This window comes from Periplaneta americana, chromosome 10, assembly GCF_040183065.1.
Source record: "Periplaneta americana isolate PAMFEO1 chromosome 10, P.americana_PAMFEO1_priV1, whole genome shotgun sequence".
Taxonomy (NCBI): Eukaryota; Metazoa; Arthropoda; class Insecta; order Blattodea; family Blattidae; genus Periplaneta; species Periplaneta americana.
Window position 1 is genome coordinate 61,805,610 of NC_091126.1, and position 18,803 is coordinate 61,824,412.

The 18,803-nt window shown below is 35.5% G+C and overlaps 1 protein-coding gene across 1 annotated transcript; it reads left to right on the forward strand.

Moving 5' to 3' along the window:
* The first annotated feature begins 14,607 nt into the window (after positions 1-14,607).
* On the forward strand, positions 14,608-16,479 carry LOC138707286 (uncharacterized). Its single transcript, XM_069836605.1, has 2 exons — positions 14,608-15,913; positions 16,024-16,479. Exons 1-2 carry the CDS (start codon positions 14,830-14,832, stop codon positions 16,128-16,130), a joined length of 1,191 nt encoding a protein of 396 aa, XP_069692706.1. The 5' UTR covers positions 14,608-14,829; the 3' UTR covers positions 16,131-16,479.
* The last annotated feature ends 2,324 nt before the right edge of the window (positions 16,480-18,803 follow it).

The following is an 18,803-nucleotide window of genomic DNA, read 5'->3' on the forward strand; positions in this document are numbered from 1 at the left end:
GATTTATTATCATAGGAGCTACGACATGATAATGTTTAACGGTGTGGCAAATAGATTCCTCGTCTGGTAACTCGGCAAAGAAAGAACAAAAATAGCGAACGATACTATCTACCTAGACTTTATAGAGCCTTCACTTCCTAAGACGTAAGCAAAGAGGAGGAGTCACGCCGGGAATAACAACGTCGCGACTATAATAACTTTGCGTGGTATATCTAGAAGGAAATATAAAACCAGAAACTTTAGTTTTAAATAAAATCAAAGCCACAGCTAAATGACTTGTATCATTGTGCTATTCTGAGACTAAATTATTCGATGCGATATCTAGAATACTTAATTCCGTTTCCTTAAACTATGAATTTATTTTCATTTTATAGTTACCGAGCGTGAATTACCATTTATTTTATGAGGTCACTGGAATCACCACAACAGAGAAATACTGTTGTGTTTAGATAGCTTGGCCGGTGTTATGCTCGAATATTTTAGTAGAAGTGACGAGGAGTGGATCAGTTCCTCAGCTGATTCAATGGGGCAGGAGGGGGAAGGAGGAAAATAGCACGCATGCTGACGTAAGTTATAGCTATGTTGAAAAATTCTGGTCACGTATTTACACTCCATGAGCGATCACAGTTTTTCCGCTTACTGTTATCCTAACACTCGTACTTAAAACAATGCAATCTTCTCATTTCATTCTTCCACTCACAATAAACTAAACTACATTGTCCTTAATATTTCCATTACGATACTAATATACTTGCAATGGTTAGTATACCACGCCCTTGCACAAGGAAAAAAGTGAATTCCAAATGAACTATACAGTGACTAAACCATACATCCCTTTTTTTTCCCTATCAGTATCAAATGAACTTGTCTGGTTTACTGCACAGAATGTTATGGCTAGGGCCGTGACATCGGTATATTTGTATTAGTCTGAGGTGAACATAGCACAATAGTACTGTTATTTTTTAACTGTAAACCAGGTAGTGTAGGGAAATTCTTTGCACAAGCATTTCAGAAAGAGACGGAGATACGAGGATAGTGACCTAGACTACCTCTATTGAAAGTTGAAACACAGTGCGAAACCCTTATTAAGTTTTATGGTTTTCCAAGAAAAATTTCCATCTTGTAGTCAGCTCATCTTCCTAGCATATGAAATACGTAGTTTTCTGGGATTCGTCCCCCTCATTCCTTATAAAAAATAGCCATGTCTACACTGTGTGCAAATGAGAGCGTAACTATCTTTTTCTTTTTCTAAAATCTGGTAATTCGGATTACAATAGGGACCAATCTTCTGTTTCGACCTCTGTACTTTTGCAGGTGCTTGCAGTTTCTGTACTGAGTTTGTATATGACGGTTGTGTGTTTAGTTTGATTAAAAAAAAATCAGTTTTCTGTGGTCTGTGAAAAGCGTAAACTCCATTATGTCATATGAGAATTTGAGAGGTAAACTAGGTGAAACGTTTGTATTTAAATTGAACGATCGTGGAGAAGTGCTTTACAGAAAGAAAGTTTTGGTGTTGAGTGATGCAGGAACATTATTACTAAACGTGGAGCGGGACTTAATTCGGAGAATGTGAATGCACTCACATATTTAAAATCATGGATGAAGCAGTATTAAGTAGGTGAGTTTTCATATTGTTTGTTATTTATGTTTGTCTCAAAAATTCCCGGAGACATTGACACAATAAATTATAAGCCTCACAATAAATATGTTAGTAAGTAATTAAAATAGTTGTTTTGTGTAATATAACGATACAATATATACAGATATACAACATTTAATGGTTCGAATCCCGGTCGGGGCAAGTTACCTGGTTGAGGTTTTTCCTGGGTTTTCCCTCAACTCAATACGAGCAAATGCTGGGTAACTTTCGGTGCTGGACCCGGACTCATTTCACCGGCATTATCACCTTCATATCATGCAGACGCTAAATAACCTAGATGTTGATACAGCGTCGTTACATAACCCAAAAAATAAAAAAAAATAAATAAAACAACATTTAATACTTATGCTTATTATCGAACACAAATTAAACTTAACAATAATTGTGTATTACAGCATATTAAAATATTTTTTCAACTCGATTAATCGATTAAACTCAAATAGTTAATCGATTAAATATTCTGATCGATCGACAGCACAGAAAAAAAACAGACTTTGGGTTCATTAATTCGACATTAATAATTCGTATGTAGCTAAAGGGTTTCTAAATTGAGTAACGGTATATATTTATTCCTGAGATTGGCCAAACATCAATCCCTTGTCGTTTAATTCTTGGTTAAATAGCGACTCCACTTGAAACAACACAGCCAAACAAACCGAGGAGACGTTAGCGTTTCTACTTATTACTTCCGCAAAGCTGTGCCAGAGCTTTCATCTCGTCTGATTGCATAAAGTATTGCTTTCCTCTCCGTTGTAATTGGATGCTTCTGATTGACGTGCCTTACAGTTTATCCTCCGCTTCGTTTGATAAAAGTGCCGAAAGTGGTTCGGACATCTGTAAACATCCATTAGGAGCTGGACATTCTGATAATGGGGTGTGATTGTTGTCATGTGTTCGGCGAGTAGACTGGAACAATTACTCCAGAGTGCAGAATTCTGTAATGCGGGAGGAAAAACTGATTTTCTTCAAGTTTATAGCAACAGAAATAAAAAAGAAGTGGAGGCTTTTCGCGTCCAACCTTTGAAACATAAGAACATTTTATGGTACATTGTGCCATATCAAGAGCAATATCGTTCCAGATGAAATTGTTATGTAACAACGCATCATGTGATATTAAACATTATGTCAGATTAAAATAAACAACGCACAATATGAAATAAAACACGGTGACATTATAAAATTGAACATGGTGTCATATGAAATGGAACAAGGAGAAATATGCCATGCAACAAGTTGCCATGTGAAATGAAACATGGTGCAATATAAAATAAAACTACGCGACTTATGAAATGAAATAACGGACCATATAACATGCAAACAAAGCGCCATAAGGAAGGAAAACTGTTTTGTATGGATTGGAACATGATGACATGAAATACAACATCGTGCAATATGATATAAAATAAAATGTATTATATGGTAAAACTATTTTTACTACGAAACAGAGCAGATTACCATATGAAATGGAACACAATACCATATGAAACAAAACGAAACCCCATATAAGAAGAAACTCAGTGATATATCATGAATGTCATACCATATGAAATGGAGCTTCGTGCCATATTAAATGGACCACAGTGGCATATGAAATGAACATGGCATCATATAAACTGGAACTCAGTGCAATATGAATTGGAACATCGTGGAATAAGAATTAGAACATCATAAAATATGAAATGGAGTATCGTGCCATATGAAATGGAACACAGTGGCATATGAAATGAACATGACATCATATAAACTGGAACTCAGTGCAATATGAATTGGAACATCGTGGAATAAGAATTAGAACATCATAAAATATGAAATGGAGTATCGTGCTATATGAAATGGAACACAGTGGCATATGAAATGAACATGGCATCATATAAACTGGAACTCAGTGCAATATGAATTGGAACATCGTGCATAAGAATTAGAACATAATAAAATATGAAATGGAGCTTCGTGCCATATTAAATGGAACACAGTGACATATGAAATGAACATCGTATCATATGAACTGGAACTTAGTGCAATATGAATTAGAACATTGTGGAATAAGAATTAGAACATCATAAAATATGAAATGGAGCTTCGTGCCATATTAAATGGAACACAGTGACATATGAAATGAACATCGTATCATATGAACTGGAACTTAGTGCAATATGAATTAGAACATTGTGGAATAAGAATTAGAACATCATAAAATATGAAATGGAGCTTCGTGCCATATTAAATGGAACACAGTGACATATGAAATGAACATCGTATCATATGAACTGGAACTTAGTGCAATATGAATTAGAACATCGTGGAATAAGAATTAGAACATCATAAAATATGAAATGGAGTATCGTGCTATATGAAATGGAACACAGTGGCATATGAAATGAACATGGCATCATATAAACTGGATCTGAGTGCAATATGAATTGGAACATCGTGCATAAGAATTAGAACATAATAAATATGAAATGGAGCTTCGTGCCATATGAAATGGAACACAGTGGCATAATTCAATTCAATTCAGTTCAATTCAATTCAATTCAATTCAATTTATTTGGCCATTAGACACACAGTTTCAAGCTTCGTCAGAATACACTGAAAAACATATAAATACATTTTAAAAAACACTCATAAAAGAAACAGTAAAATTTAAGTAATAGCCTACAATGAAAACATGAAATAATTTGAAAATTTTAAATTAAAGAAAACTAACTAAATTGCAATTAAACTTATTTATTAAAATACAATTTCATACAAATTTGTGTTGAAAAACTCAGCAAGAGAATAAAAAGGATTATTTAATAACCAATTGTAAAATCTAGTTTTGAAGCTATTTTTTGGTAATTTATAATATGAAGTGAACATCGCATCATATGAACTGGAAGTCAGTGCAATATGAATTGGAACATCGTGCAGTAAGAATTAGAACATCATAGAATATGAAATGGAGCTTCGTGCCATATGTAATGGAGCTTCGTGCCATATGAAATGGAGCTTCGTGCCATATGAAGTGAACATCGCATCATATGAACTGGAACTCAGTGCAATATGAATTGGAACATCGTGCAATAAGAATTACAACATCATAGAATATGAAATGGAGCTTTGTGCCATATGAAATGGAACACAGTGGCTTATGAAGTGAACATCGCATCATATGAACTGGAACTCAGTGCAATGTGAATTGGAACATCGTGCAATAAGAATTTGAACATCATAAAATATGAAATGGAGTATCGTGCCATATGAAATGGAACACAGTGCCATATAAAGTGGAGAACCATACTACATGAAATGGAGCACCATGACATACGAAATGAAACACCGTGCCATGCGAAATGGAACACCGTGAAATATAAATTGGAACATAGTCCCATATGAAATGGAAAATCGTACCAAATTCAATGGAACTTCGTAGTACATGATTAGAACAATCCATCATATGATTTGGAACATTGTGCAATATGAAATGGGACAAAATGGCATATGAATATTATAACACTGTGTCATATGAACTGGAACACTGTGTCATATGAACTGGAACATTGCGCCATATAACATTTAACATCACACCATATGAAATGGAACATCGTGCTATATGAACGATAAAGTCGTGCCATGTAAATTGAAACAAAACGCCATATGAATCGACGCACTGAGTCATAAGAAATGGTCATCGTGCCATATGACATTTAACATCGTGCTATATGAATTGGAACGTAGCTTGTGCCGTATTGACCTGAATAAAATGTCATGGGCCTATGAATTAAAGCACTGCGTCATATAAAATGGAACATATCGGCGTACGAAATTTAACATCGTTCCATATGGAGTGTAACATCATATGTGAATTAGAAAGTCGAGCATTATAGAATGGAACACAACGCCATATAAATTATTTAAATACTGCATTATACGAAATGTAACGTAACGCCATATGAAATGTAACACTGTCCATATCGCGCTAGTATGAAATGTCATTTCGTCATATGACCATATTTAGTCGAATGTAATCCGCACCTCAATTTTTAAAGGCTTTATAAAAAATGTTTCCTTGGCGAATGTAATGCGCAGCTACAAAGCAGGTGCAAAATTAATGTTTACTGTGAACAACAATCGGTTACTAATCATATGAAACCCATTTTTCTCCTTTCCTATATGAATTTCAAAACCTCTTCGTCTACCTCAGGATGTCTTCCTTTTCGTGGGCAGGTAAACTTCTTCCTCGTCGCTTTAGATGGAAATATTGCCATATTGCACTTCCAATCGAAATTTTATCATTAGAACTTTAGAGATAAAATATGTGAATTCTCACACATGTTTTCAAGTTCTATGCACTGATACGGAGTTGGTTTTGTCTGTGCAAATGTCCGTGTTTCTGAGTTATCTATCTTAACCTACAGATAAACATAAATCCAGGTACCGCAAGTACTTTAACTCATAACTTCATTCTTATAACATTATAGAGTTGTCAATTTTATAAAACCGGCTTCTTTAAAGGTATCCAAATTCATAGAAAATAAAGACATCGTAAGACTACAAACTTTAATGTCTGAAAAATGGCGCAGAAATTTCCGTTGATGACGTTTAGTCAATTTCAAATTTAAAATTTCCACATGCTCTTTTGTTCTTTGTTTCTTACAAGAACATTGTAACACGAGAAAATTATAGGCCTATTGTGGGTGGAATTTTCGCTTAAAGAGTTATTTTCTTTTATAGTGTACAGTACGATTATTTGGTCCCGACAGTCTGTACCTGGGTCAGGCGAGTCCATTAAGTTACGCCAAGGGATGTTCAGGTTAGTCTGTTGCCTGCAGTCTGAGCGAACGGATGTCACGCATGCGGTATAGCGTTGTGTTTCCAGTAGAGTTAAGCTGTACTGCATTCCTTTGCCGACCGCTCGCCCTTATCTCTACTCCGAAACTCTCCCCACTACTCGTATTACTTCCCCTCTTTCGCGTCGCTGAGTTGTCAGGACTAAATATTCGGTCTGTACTAATGACGTAGAATTATTTTAGTCGGGATGTGAAGCCCCTCATTATTTTACGAAAATCGTAATTTTTATTCTTCATGGCGAATTTTAATGAGATTTTCAGTGATGATTACAGCACTTACACTGACAAATAAAATTAACAAATATCAGTTTTCATGGTGAGAAGTCTCCAAGAGTTTCTCTTTTGTTTTTAATATTTGGTATTCAATCTTATCCTAAATTTTTCAAGACATTTAATGTGATTTTAATATGTTTTAAAGTGATATCGAAGATATTCAGGTTTCCATTTTTATGCTTACCATAATCTTTAAGTAGTTTGAATATAGAAAAGATAAAGTTGAAGTTAATGGTTTCAAACAGAAGGGTTCACTAGACTTTTTATTATTATTATTATTATTATTATTATTATTATTATTATTATTATTATATGTTGGTGTGAATTATACACTTGGACACGTGCTTGGACAATGCCCCAAAGGCGAGCTGCTGATCAATGCCAGACATCATCGTGTACGACATGCTTTGGCGATATCGTTAAAAACTTTAAATTGGGAGATTCATGAGGAAATACATTGTGTATCATCAGATGGTACTTTTAGACGGGCAGACATTATTGCTATCAACGGACGCTTAAAACGGGCTCTTGTTCTTGACTCTACTATCCGTTTCGAAATAAACCTAAATCAGGCCACCGAATTTGATATTGAGAAGAAGTCTATATATGAACCTTGTCTGCCGTATCTTTCTCAAAAGTACAACGTCCCTCTTAAACAATGGTCTGTCATTGGTTTGCTGTTTGGCAGTAGAGGTTCTATTACAAAATTCACATGGAATTATCTAAAGGAACTTCACATTCCTTTTGATTATGTAATGTCTATTCTTATAAATATTATCAAGGTTTCTCTTCAAATATTACATCATCATTTGTATTTCAATTAATCAACTTATATTTGCCTTCACCAATTAACTTTCTTTTTTCTTTAATATATCACATCACATTATATTGTACGTGTTTATTGTATTCACGACCCTTATGGTCACTCAAATTCTTTGAGCTGATGTCTATAATTTAGAAATTTATTTATTTGGGAAAATAAATATTAGATTAGCAAATGTAGAAGTATTTTAATAATAATAATAATAACAATAATAATAATAATAATAATAATAATAATAATAATAATAATAGTAGTAGTAGTAGTAGTAGTAAATGTTAAACAGATACTTAGCATATATTTACAGGTTGCCATATGTATTGTTAATTTATCATTATATAGTGGGTGATGGCGAATTAAGAATTGGAATATAACTAATCCGCTATGACGTGAATATAGAATGATGTAATAAAGAAATAATAATAAATACATACTTACCAAGTTCTATTATAGACATTTTATTTTTAATTTTGACATTTTAAATTTAAACTCAATAAATATTATATAATTCACTTTTAAAAATCAGACACTAACAGTCATTGGCACAAATAAGATAAGGAGATTATATAATTCTGAGGAAATTTGAGTAATTTTTACTGTAAGAATTAGAAGTAAAACTTCCTAAAATAATGTGGGAAGTTTAATTAAATTTTTCTGCTACATGTGCATATAAATGTAGAATGCATTTTAAAAACCTCATTTTTAACATATTTACAACTCGAATTCGCTTTATTTCTATGACACAGAAATCTCTAAAGAATAAACAAAAGTCTATTTTTAACTCGAGATTCTCTTCTTAATTGTAGTTTTAGTGTGCAAAATTACAGAGATAAAGGCTGGTTCACAATGAAGGGGGAACGGAAACACGACGAGAACGAGAACGGAACTAATATTAATATAAATGTATTTAAATGTGAGCATTCATAATAGTTTATTCCTAATGTTCACATTGAAATACATTTGTTTTATCAATATTTCCGTTCTTGTTCCAGTTGTCGTTTCCGTTCCCGGTTTATTGTGAACCAGCCTTAAGAGAGTTAATGATTATTGGCTTAAGTAATGTATTGTATGATGTGGTTTGAACTGTAAAGGCAGTACTGCTTAATTTAGTTTCAAGAGAATATCCAAAACTTTGTTGGATCACTCTGTATGTATTTATTATATATTTACATATTTATTTGTTCTCTGCTGTCAGCAGAGTTGAAATGTTTCTAGCCACAAATTCAGCGGACTCAGACTAGTTTCCCGGCGTGTGTATCCGTTGTATTGTGCTTGTAATTCTGCTGTCTTACTCGATGACCTCGTGCCATACCGACCACATTGTTATGTTGCCCCGCCATTTCTAAATGTCTAGTTTTGATTTAAATACTGTCAGTCGACAGCGAGGAGTTCAAAACATCATAATCCATTGTATATACTGAAAATATTCTGTGAACTTTAATGAATATATTGATTTAATTTGACTGTACTGAAATTTTAAGAAATAGATCATATTTTTATGTTTTTCTACTGCCTGGTTTAATTTTCTCAAAACCGCAAACTCTTCCGTTATTTGAAGACATTTTCAGAAATGCTCTCAGGAGAGACTAGGTTTTCTACTTTCCAGTTCCACCACCGTTCTAAAAGTGTGTTTGTTTTTATTAGAGTAAACGTTTACTGATTATGTAGCCCAGGAATCGGCAAAAATTTCATCGTGATCACTAGCAATAGTGACGTCGAAGGGGCAGCGCAGTAAACTGTCCTTGCTTCACCCCCTCCCTTCCGTCCAAATCCCCTACAACTCCAGTACACACGCATCTATCAGTGGCGAGTTACAGGATAAGATTTAGATTGCTTCTTTCTCAAACCTAAAACATTTGTTCGCAAACGCGTGTTTAAGGAAGAATGGGACGAACAGTATTTTTGTGCATTTGGTGACAACGTAAATACCTCTTGTGTTCTAAAATTCTAGTAGCCACTTATAAATCAAACATCTAGCGACATTACGGCACGTCATAAGATGCATCAACATATCCAATGTAATCTTGTAAACGGAAATGTATACAGTAGAAAATAAGTATAAACATAATTTTCTTTTCTTAGGGCTGGACAGAGCGAAGCAATTAAAACATAAAAGAAACTAAATTCAAATAACAGTTCCGGGACTAAAATATTATGAAACAAGCTGAGTCAAAGGGAACTCCATGCAAGTTATGTTATTGCTTTGGAAATAGCAAAATCATTGAAGTGCTATAATGGAGGACAGTTCATTAAAACATGTCTGAATAAAGTTGCTAACAATATTTGTCCCGAATAATCTGATGTTTTTAACACTATGAAATTATCCACACGAGCGACACAAAGGAGGATAAGGGATATTTGAACACTACCTGAACGAGAAATAAAGTCAAATATGAATAAACAGTGGTCTAATCTCTCGCTTTAGGTGGAAACACAGATATTGATAGAGTAGAATTGGTAATTTTCACTCGTGGAGTAACGAAGGATCTCTCTGTATAAGAATATTTGCTCCAAGTCATTGGATTTAAAGGAACTACAACATGAGAGGAGTTATTCCGAGCATGAATAAAATATAATATACAAGAAATGAATCTGAACATAAAGTAACTTGTATCCGTAGTAACATACGAGACTCCAATACGACTTTAAAAAAGTCTACTAGGTGAAGTAATGTGTTATTAAGAGAGCTGGAAATAAATGAGAACATAAAACGTCGTCATTGTATAACACACCACACTGGCTTAGATTAATTTAAAATGCTCTCCTATCATAGGTCGCCTACCGCTACCCTACATAGCTACTATGTTAGGCTCTATATTCAATATTTATCGGAATACTTGTTTTCTGAACGAAAACTTGTAATGTCTAAACAAAGATCGTGACTAACAGACGGAAGTTTACGACTTGTATTAAAGTGGCAATTTGTGACGTATTTTCCTAGGTTGTTGTAGCACAGTAAAAATAAAGGCGAGAAAATATATAAATTGTACATCTATAAATTAATATTGTGTAGTCTACGTCAGATGCTTGTGTTGAGAGTCCGCCACTGGGATCCGAATGGAGTGCTTTGTACTCCTCGATTGATATTACATCTTATGTATTACTGGTCGCGTCCAGTGATGTCATAGTGAGTACAAATTTGCCGACGGCTGATGTAGCCAGTTACTTTGGAAAATATTGCAATATAAAATATCCATTGATCTAATTCTATTGCCCTGTGGTTGGTTTACTCAGCCTCTACCAAAAATGAGCACCCGAAATATTTCTTTGGGAGCAAAGCCGGAAAGCACGTAGGACTAATGTTCCTGATGGAACTTAAGTCAATTTTCTAGGTAAGGTTAGTAACTTTAAACTTCGCTACTTTATGGGCTTGTATGGTGTATAATGAGGATATATTTACCTTCTTACCTTAGTGTTCCCTACTTTAACACAGGAATATTCTTTTATATCTGATATTTTGAAATAAATAAAATATAAACTTTCTAATTCTCTTTGTAATTTTAATACCTCTCTCACAATTTCAATACGATTACATAGGTTTAAGCTTGAAGTTCAAATTTAGGGTAACACGTTTAGGAGATCTCAATTTAGCAGAAGGTTACTTCACAAAATGAGTAATAAATATAAGCAAAGTTAACATTACTGGGAGACATCGGCGTAGCCCAGTCGGCTAAAGCGCTTGCCTGCAGATCCAGAGTTGCGCTCGGGTGCGGGTTCGTTGCCCTCTTGGGCTGATTATCTGGTTGGATTTTCCTTGGTTTTCCCCAAACGTCAGGCAAATGTCAGATAATCAATGGCTAATTCTCGGCCTCATCTCGACAAATATAATTTCGCTATCATCAATCTCATCGACGCAAAATAACTTTGTAATTGATCTAACAGCTCTGCTTCCTCTCCCGTTTGTTCCTTTGCAAGATAATGAAGAGGTGTTTTGCTGACATCGCTACCAACATGGAGGAACTTCTTAATGAACTATTCACGTACTTTCGTTAGAGGTTTATTATGTACGTGGTACTGCACTCAAGTGAAGGCATATGTAGCCTCGTTTTCTATCTAATATTTTGGAACATATGTGAGCATGCATTAACGGGATTACAGCGCACGAATAACAGTGTTGTGGAAAGCTGGCACAATCACTTCCCCAGAATAATGCTTGTTCATCACACTTCAGTACGGAGGTTTTCCGATAGCTTGAAAAAAAAAAGAACAAGATATGGGATGAATTTTTTTCAGACACGAGCAGAATACAAAAGTTTGAGGAAATCGGTAAACAAACCATAAAAGAAATCAGAGACAAGTAGAATAGATAGTGAGACACTATGACACAAAGAATATGGGGAAATGTTCAAATATCCCTGAGCAACTGAGAATTAAGTATCATATGAAAAATGCTATCCCTCCTGAAGCTGAAGAAATTACGAATGAAAAACTGGGTATAGTATGAAAAATCCAACTGCTCCTGAAGAAAATATCAATGAAAATGCTTAATGCTAGATTCGGAAAATATAAGATTTGCTATGTAAGAGCTATACATTTTGTAAATATTATTTCAAAATAAATAATTTTCTTTTTACGAACATGGATTTTTCGAAATATGGATATTTTCTAAATATTGATATTTTATGGGTGTGGGAAATTTTATGCATGGACATTCTAATGCTGTGGACATTCTGATCACATGGACAGTTTATTGACTGAAAATTTTGTCGCAAAGACTTATTGTCTCATGGGAATATCCATGGTAGATATCTATGCGCGATTTTAACTACCTCAAACAAAACACACATTACACAGAGAAAAAGCTCCGCCTAATTCTAACAAAATTAGTAACAGAAACATGTTCTTCAGAAATCTGTGTTGGACATACAAATATTCCGCACAATATTCTGTATTTTATTTACTATACAAGGAGAACAACATGAAGTATATTTCACTAAAATTCAGTTTACAACATAAAGAAATAAAGTGCTTACCATCAGGTTTTCATACTCACTAGACAAAGATACAAGATTTTTGTCCCGAAACGTGTGCTACTGGATTATGAAAAAGCTATTAAAACGATGTTATTTCGGTTTGGACTCGGGTAGAGATTATTGGTTGTCGATTCTACTACGCTCAAACTTCCTGCAGAAAAATCCAGGAATTAGATTCATCACGCGTTTTGATCACCGTTTATGCCTTTAGTTGAATTTTCAGTATGTTTCAGATTAATTTCTATTAAAACCGGGTAAATAACAACCGAACATTGTTAGGATTGTATGGTACATAAATGAGACGTGCAATTACAAAACTTATTACATTAATAACTTTGCAATTGCCTTGAATTTTGAATAAACTTTGTAAATTCCTGCGAAAATTATGTGATTAATACACGATAAGCATGCCACCTATTCCCAGCACGGGTGTATGCAATGTTAAAGAGAGACTCCCAACAAATTAAATGCAAGTCCGTCGTTGTAGCTATGCGGGTAGCGTGTGCACCTCCTAACAAAGCGGTCCGAAGGTCGTTTCCCGGGGAGGTCAATGTAAGAAAAATTTGTTCCGCTGACGGAAGTGGTTTTTTCCGAGGTCTTCTGATTATTCTGTGATGTCTCAAATGTGGCTCTGCGTTATGTTTAACCCATAACCAAGGAGGCCTTCATTTCCCACTTTTCTAGTACGGTAAACAATCAAATTAATCTCTTTCCTCCTATATGTGGTGGAAAGGAGTTTACTAGTTTGGTCCCATGGTCAAAAATAGTCCGGAGCCAAGGAGTAAACAATACTAGTTCGGTCCCGGATTGACAATAGAGCAGTACTGGTTGGAAATCAACATTTTCCTTCCCATTCTATGCAGGCTTAGGACTGTCAAAGCAGGGACCAGTAAATTCGTGACTCGGGACAGCAAACTACAAAATTGCCTGCCCCTTCCTTAAGGCATGGTTAAAAATGTTGATTATTATGTATATTGTACAGTATAAACCTTAGTCAAAACTCCTTAAACTTCAGAATAATCAGTGATACTTGGAGCTATTCTTTTGGGGAAAATTTGTAGGACAGTCTTTTTATATATATTGGAGTCTGTTTATTGATTTTGGTACAAATTCTGCCATTTTGTCTCTAACATATTGTTCTCTCTTTAATTGGCCTGATCTTATTTTTGTTGCTGGACTTCTAATATGTATGCATGTGTCAATTTGAATTCGTTTTAGAACGTCTATTAATTGAAAGATGCTAGGTTGAGCGGTGAAGAATAAACGAAGAGTACACGGAAAAAAGGGGTTAAGTCCAATTTTTATGAAAATGAGTTGAATATACCAAGATGCAGTTCATTAGACACGCTTTCAGATGAATAAATCCAATTTTTAAGAAATGGGTCTGGTCACAGAGAAATTGCCATAGCAACATATGCTTTACAATGAGAGAATGGGTTAAGTCCTTTCACAACAAGGAAAGAATGGGCCAAGTCCTTCACGTGCCAATTTATAAACCGCGGTTTTTTAAATTTTCTTTCTTATTGCAGCTGCATGGTAAATTAATGTGCATTGTTGATATACTTAATTTTCTTATTCATTGTTGTAAGCACGAAAGTAGGTAGTAATAGCTCTGAGCTAGATGGTAGTGGAAGTTTTTTGTGCAAGTGTGTTGAAAGCTAGTGTTATTAGTTACTGTGGTGGAGTGAACTGAAAATGGAAAATCTGGAAGCAAGCACAAGTAGTAGCAATTCCAGAAAGCGGAAAAGTTTTGGCAGACTTTCTGAAGCTTCTAAAAAGCTTAAAACAATGTCCCATGAATTAGGAGAAGACTGTAGCTGCAAGAAAATGTGTAGTCGGGAATTCAGTAGTTCAGAAAAGTTGAAAATCATTTCTAATTTCAATCAGCTAAAAGATTGGAATGAACAAAGTAGTCATTTGACAGGACTCATTTCTACTGGAAACATTCAACGTCGAAGACCTCGCAAAGATGAATGTGAAGCAAATTTGCGTGACTATACATTTCATTATAAGGTGAGAGTAATCAGAAACGATTCCATGAAAGAAGTTCCTGTTTGTCAGAAGGCCTTTCTATCACTGCACGGTATTACGAAGAAACGGTTAGAAACTATTAGAAATTCTTTGAAACTAAAAGGCATTGCTCCTGTTGACAGACGAGGTAAACATGGAAATATTGCCCATAAACTTCCTCGGGAGGTAGAGAACAGCATCTGTGCTCATATTGCATCATTTCAAGGGAGACCTAGTCATTATAGCATAAAGAAAACCAAGAAAATGTATCTACCTGAAGAACTCAGTATTGTGAAAATGTACAAGATGTTTTTAGAGATGTATCCTAATACTGTAGCATCATATGAAACATATCGTAAGATCATCAATACAAGATTCAATATTTCATTCGGCTTTCCTAGATGTGACACGTGCAGTACATGTGATAAATTTTCAATCATATCAAAAGGCCTGGAGACGCAGCTCAAGAATGCAACTAATGAAGAGGATAGATTAACGTTGAAACAAGAATTAAGAAGAGAAAACACTGAAAATGAAGTTCACCAACGCAAAGCCGATACATTTTATGAGCGAAAGAGACAGGCTAGAGACAGGAGCAGAAAGCACAAAAACACAGAGGCAATCTGCATGGACTTTCAACGAAATCTACCATGTCCTAACATCAGTACTAGTGTTGTGTACTATAAACGGCAGCTTTCTCTCTTCTTATTTAATATACATAGTCTTTCTGATAATGCTGCAGTATTTTATGCTTATCCAGAGACAATAGGGAAAAAGGGATCGAATGAAGTAGCTTCTTTTCTTCACCACTATGTCACCACGCTACTTGATCCAGAAGTGAAGCACGTAGAAATTTTCTGTGACTCATGTGGGGGGCAAAATAAGAACTATACGCTCTTCAGATACATGCACTATCTTGTACACCAATTGAAGCGTTTTGATTCCATTCATGTGACATTCCCAGTTAGGGGACATTCTTATCTCGAAAGTGACAAAGACATGGGTCTCATCAAAACAAAATTAAGGGCTGAGCTTCCAAGGGACTGGATGAACATCATTAAGGATGCACGAGTGAAACCTTCTCCTTTTGATGTCGTGGAAGTTGATGATGCTATGATACGTGACTGGACAGATTTCTTGCAGTCAAGATACCGAAGAAAGTGTCCATTTCCATCTCGTATTATCAAGGAGATGAAGGTGGATCGGGGACATCCAAGATACATCACTCACCGAGACACATACAACTGGGGCTGGACGACAACAGTTGTAACAAATCCCACTAGACACCAGGTCCAGGAGCCACCACTTGCTGCAGGAGAGTTTATGTATCCATCATCCTGTTACGAGGGTGAGTTGTTTTATGTGTCTCTTCTGTTTAAGAAATTACTACTATTATGTTGTAAATTCATCTTTTGGTCTCATCACGCTTATACAAAGTGCATATATCTATTTCTACAGGACTGCTACCTATCTCCAAAGAAAAGTACCGTGATCTGCAGGAACTGAAGGTTTTTTGTAACGCAGAGGCCCAAGAATACTATAGTAATATTACCTTCCGTCAGTAAATGTGTATTGATTGTTTGGAATAACTTTGCAATTGCAAGGCCGTAAAGAGGGTTGAGATTCCTAGAAAAAAATTAGCAATCGCTTTTTACTGTTGTCTTCTTTTGCATTGCCATTACTTTATCTATGTTTTTGCAAAATAATATTTGAAACTTGAAACTGTTCATTGAAAAAAAAAAAACATAAATTTTGGAACATTCTGTATGTTTGAAAATAAATTAATAAATAAACTGATGACAAGATAATGTTTTATGTTAACCCTACAATGCTAAATTAATAAACTGACACATCATTTCTAGATTACTACAATATAAAATGTGAGATGCCTAGAGAATTGGTGGACAGACAGATGGACAGACAGATGGACTGACAGATATTATAGTAAGACGGAAATTGCATAGTGTTATTATTTTATATGAAGATTGCAGAAAAATAAGCATACAATGTGATGTACTACTTTCAAATCCTCAGATAATCAAATATAGAAATTATAAAGTTTCGAAGTTTAAAAATGCTCCCCTGAAAAATTGATAAAATGGACTTAACCCCTTTTTTCCGTGTAGTCTTCCCATTTAACTTTGAATGGAAGATTCAGAACTGTTTGTCGTTCTTTCTGTCATAGCTACGAATTCGGCCCATAATTCTGGCGGTAAAGTAGCATCAGGCTTTGTGTACTCAAATACGTTGTAGTTATACACGGTGATTCAAAACCTCTGCGACAAACTCTGAGTGGTGATAGATCTAACAATAAGGAACTCTTGTTGTTAAACAACCTATGTCTTTTGACGCATCGTTTCGAAGTTACCTTTGAAAATGTTTTTGCGCGGGCGTACGTCAATATATGCGAATGTGTGCACCCCCATTTGTTTGTTGAGATGTTTGTAAGAGAAGAGAAGCGTTGTTGCTTGTTTACGTCTAATGTTCAATACCTTTTCCTTTCAGTTCAATCTAATCATCAATTGAGAATGAATGTCTACACCAGTGGTCGTCAGCACTCGCTGAAATGTGCAAAGGGTACGCGGTGCTGTCCAGTGTGCACCGTCGTGCAACAGGGAGAGATAGAGAGCATACAAGCTAGCTACGGAGTGCACCCTAGTGCACTGCGTTTTCCGCGGGTAAGAGAGACTAGACCCAGCGTGCTCTGTGCTGACGACCCTTGGTCTACGCTGTTCCCGAGTTAGCTGACATGGTAATGTGTTTTGAGGAGGCTCGCGGAAACGGAAGAAGAGTTCTCCACATGTACCAACAACAGTTTCAAAACAGAAATCACCCTCACCACACAATGTTTGCTCGATTTTATCAGCGCCTTCGAGACGATGGGTCTCTTCGTCCCCGGCGTATTGCTGGAAGAACGCGTAGAAATCCATTCTCAATTGATGATTACACTGAACTGAAAGGAAAAGGCATTGAATATTAAACGCAAACAAAAACAACAATCCTTCACGTCTCTTACAAACATCCCAACAAGCAAACAGGGACGCACACATTCGCATACATTGACCTACGCCCGCGCAAAAACATTTTCAACGGTAACTTCGAAACGACGAGGCAAAAGACATAGCTTGTTTAACAAAAATGGTTCCTTATTGTTAGATCTATCACCACTCAGAGTTTTTCGAAGAGGTTTTAAAACACCCTGTATATCGGATGTACTTCTCTAGCACACAATCGGTAAATTTCTGCACTCCTATATTTCAGGAGTGCATCTGATGGAACCGAACCAGTATTCACTCTGGTGGAAAGTAGGATAAAATGGGAGGGTAAAAACATAAGAAGGAAAGGGAACAGTGACTGTATTATCTATACACCACTCATTATTCTTTCTTTGAACCTATCCCATTTTAATAAATTCCGCTACACTCCAAAAATCTTGTTTTCCAAAAAGTTATAATTGGTCTCTTAGGGAATTGCAACCTGATCTGGTTAGAAATCCTCGATGAATTAGTCATTCAAATAACGATTGAGTTTTTACTGTTTAGTTTTAATTAAGACCATTAAAAATTCCGAATCGTCTGTCAAAAATTTTAGTAGCGAAAAGTATGCACTTTCATGCGGAAGGAAAAAAATATTCAAAGGAGAATATCAACTACGAGGGAAGGATGTATTTCTCCCTCCTGCTACCTGATCGTTATTCTCTATCTCTGTTTCTCTCTTGTTAATTATGGTCAATATTTGCACGTCTCCGCAACTCATGTCAAACAAAATGCAAAGCTGCGTACTTTGTTACGTTCTACGAAGTGCAAACGGACCGGCTCTGACAGGAATTGTGTGTTAAACTTAAAGTATCGACTGAGTTATACAACGACGCACTCTCGCAACATCCGGAGCTCGGAATGTAAGGAAATACGCGCACACACACACACATACGCACACAACGTGAAGAATGAAATGGAACACAAGAATAACCTCCTCCAACTTTCATTCCCTCCTTTCCACCTCTTTCAAGTGTTCCCTCTTCAACACCGATGCTCTAGTTTCTATTATCCCCACCCTTTTCCTTCAGTCAATTTCTCCATTTCCTCGTCTTCTAATTTTTTATTCTCAATACATTTTACAGAAATTTCTTTTATTACTTCTCTACTAGTCGTTTATATTATTCATTTATCGTTATTTTCTGTATTTCTATTACGCTAAATATTACGATATTGAAAGAAAATTAATGATTACCAGGCTTC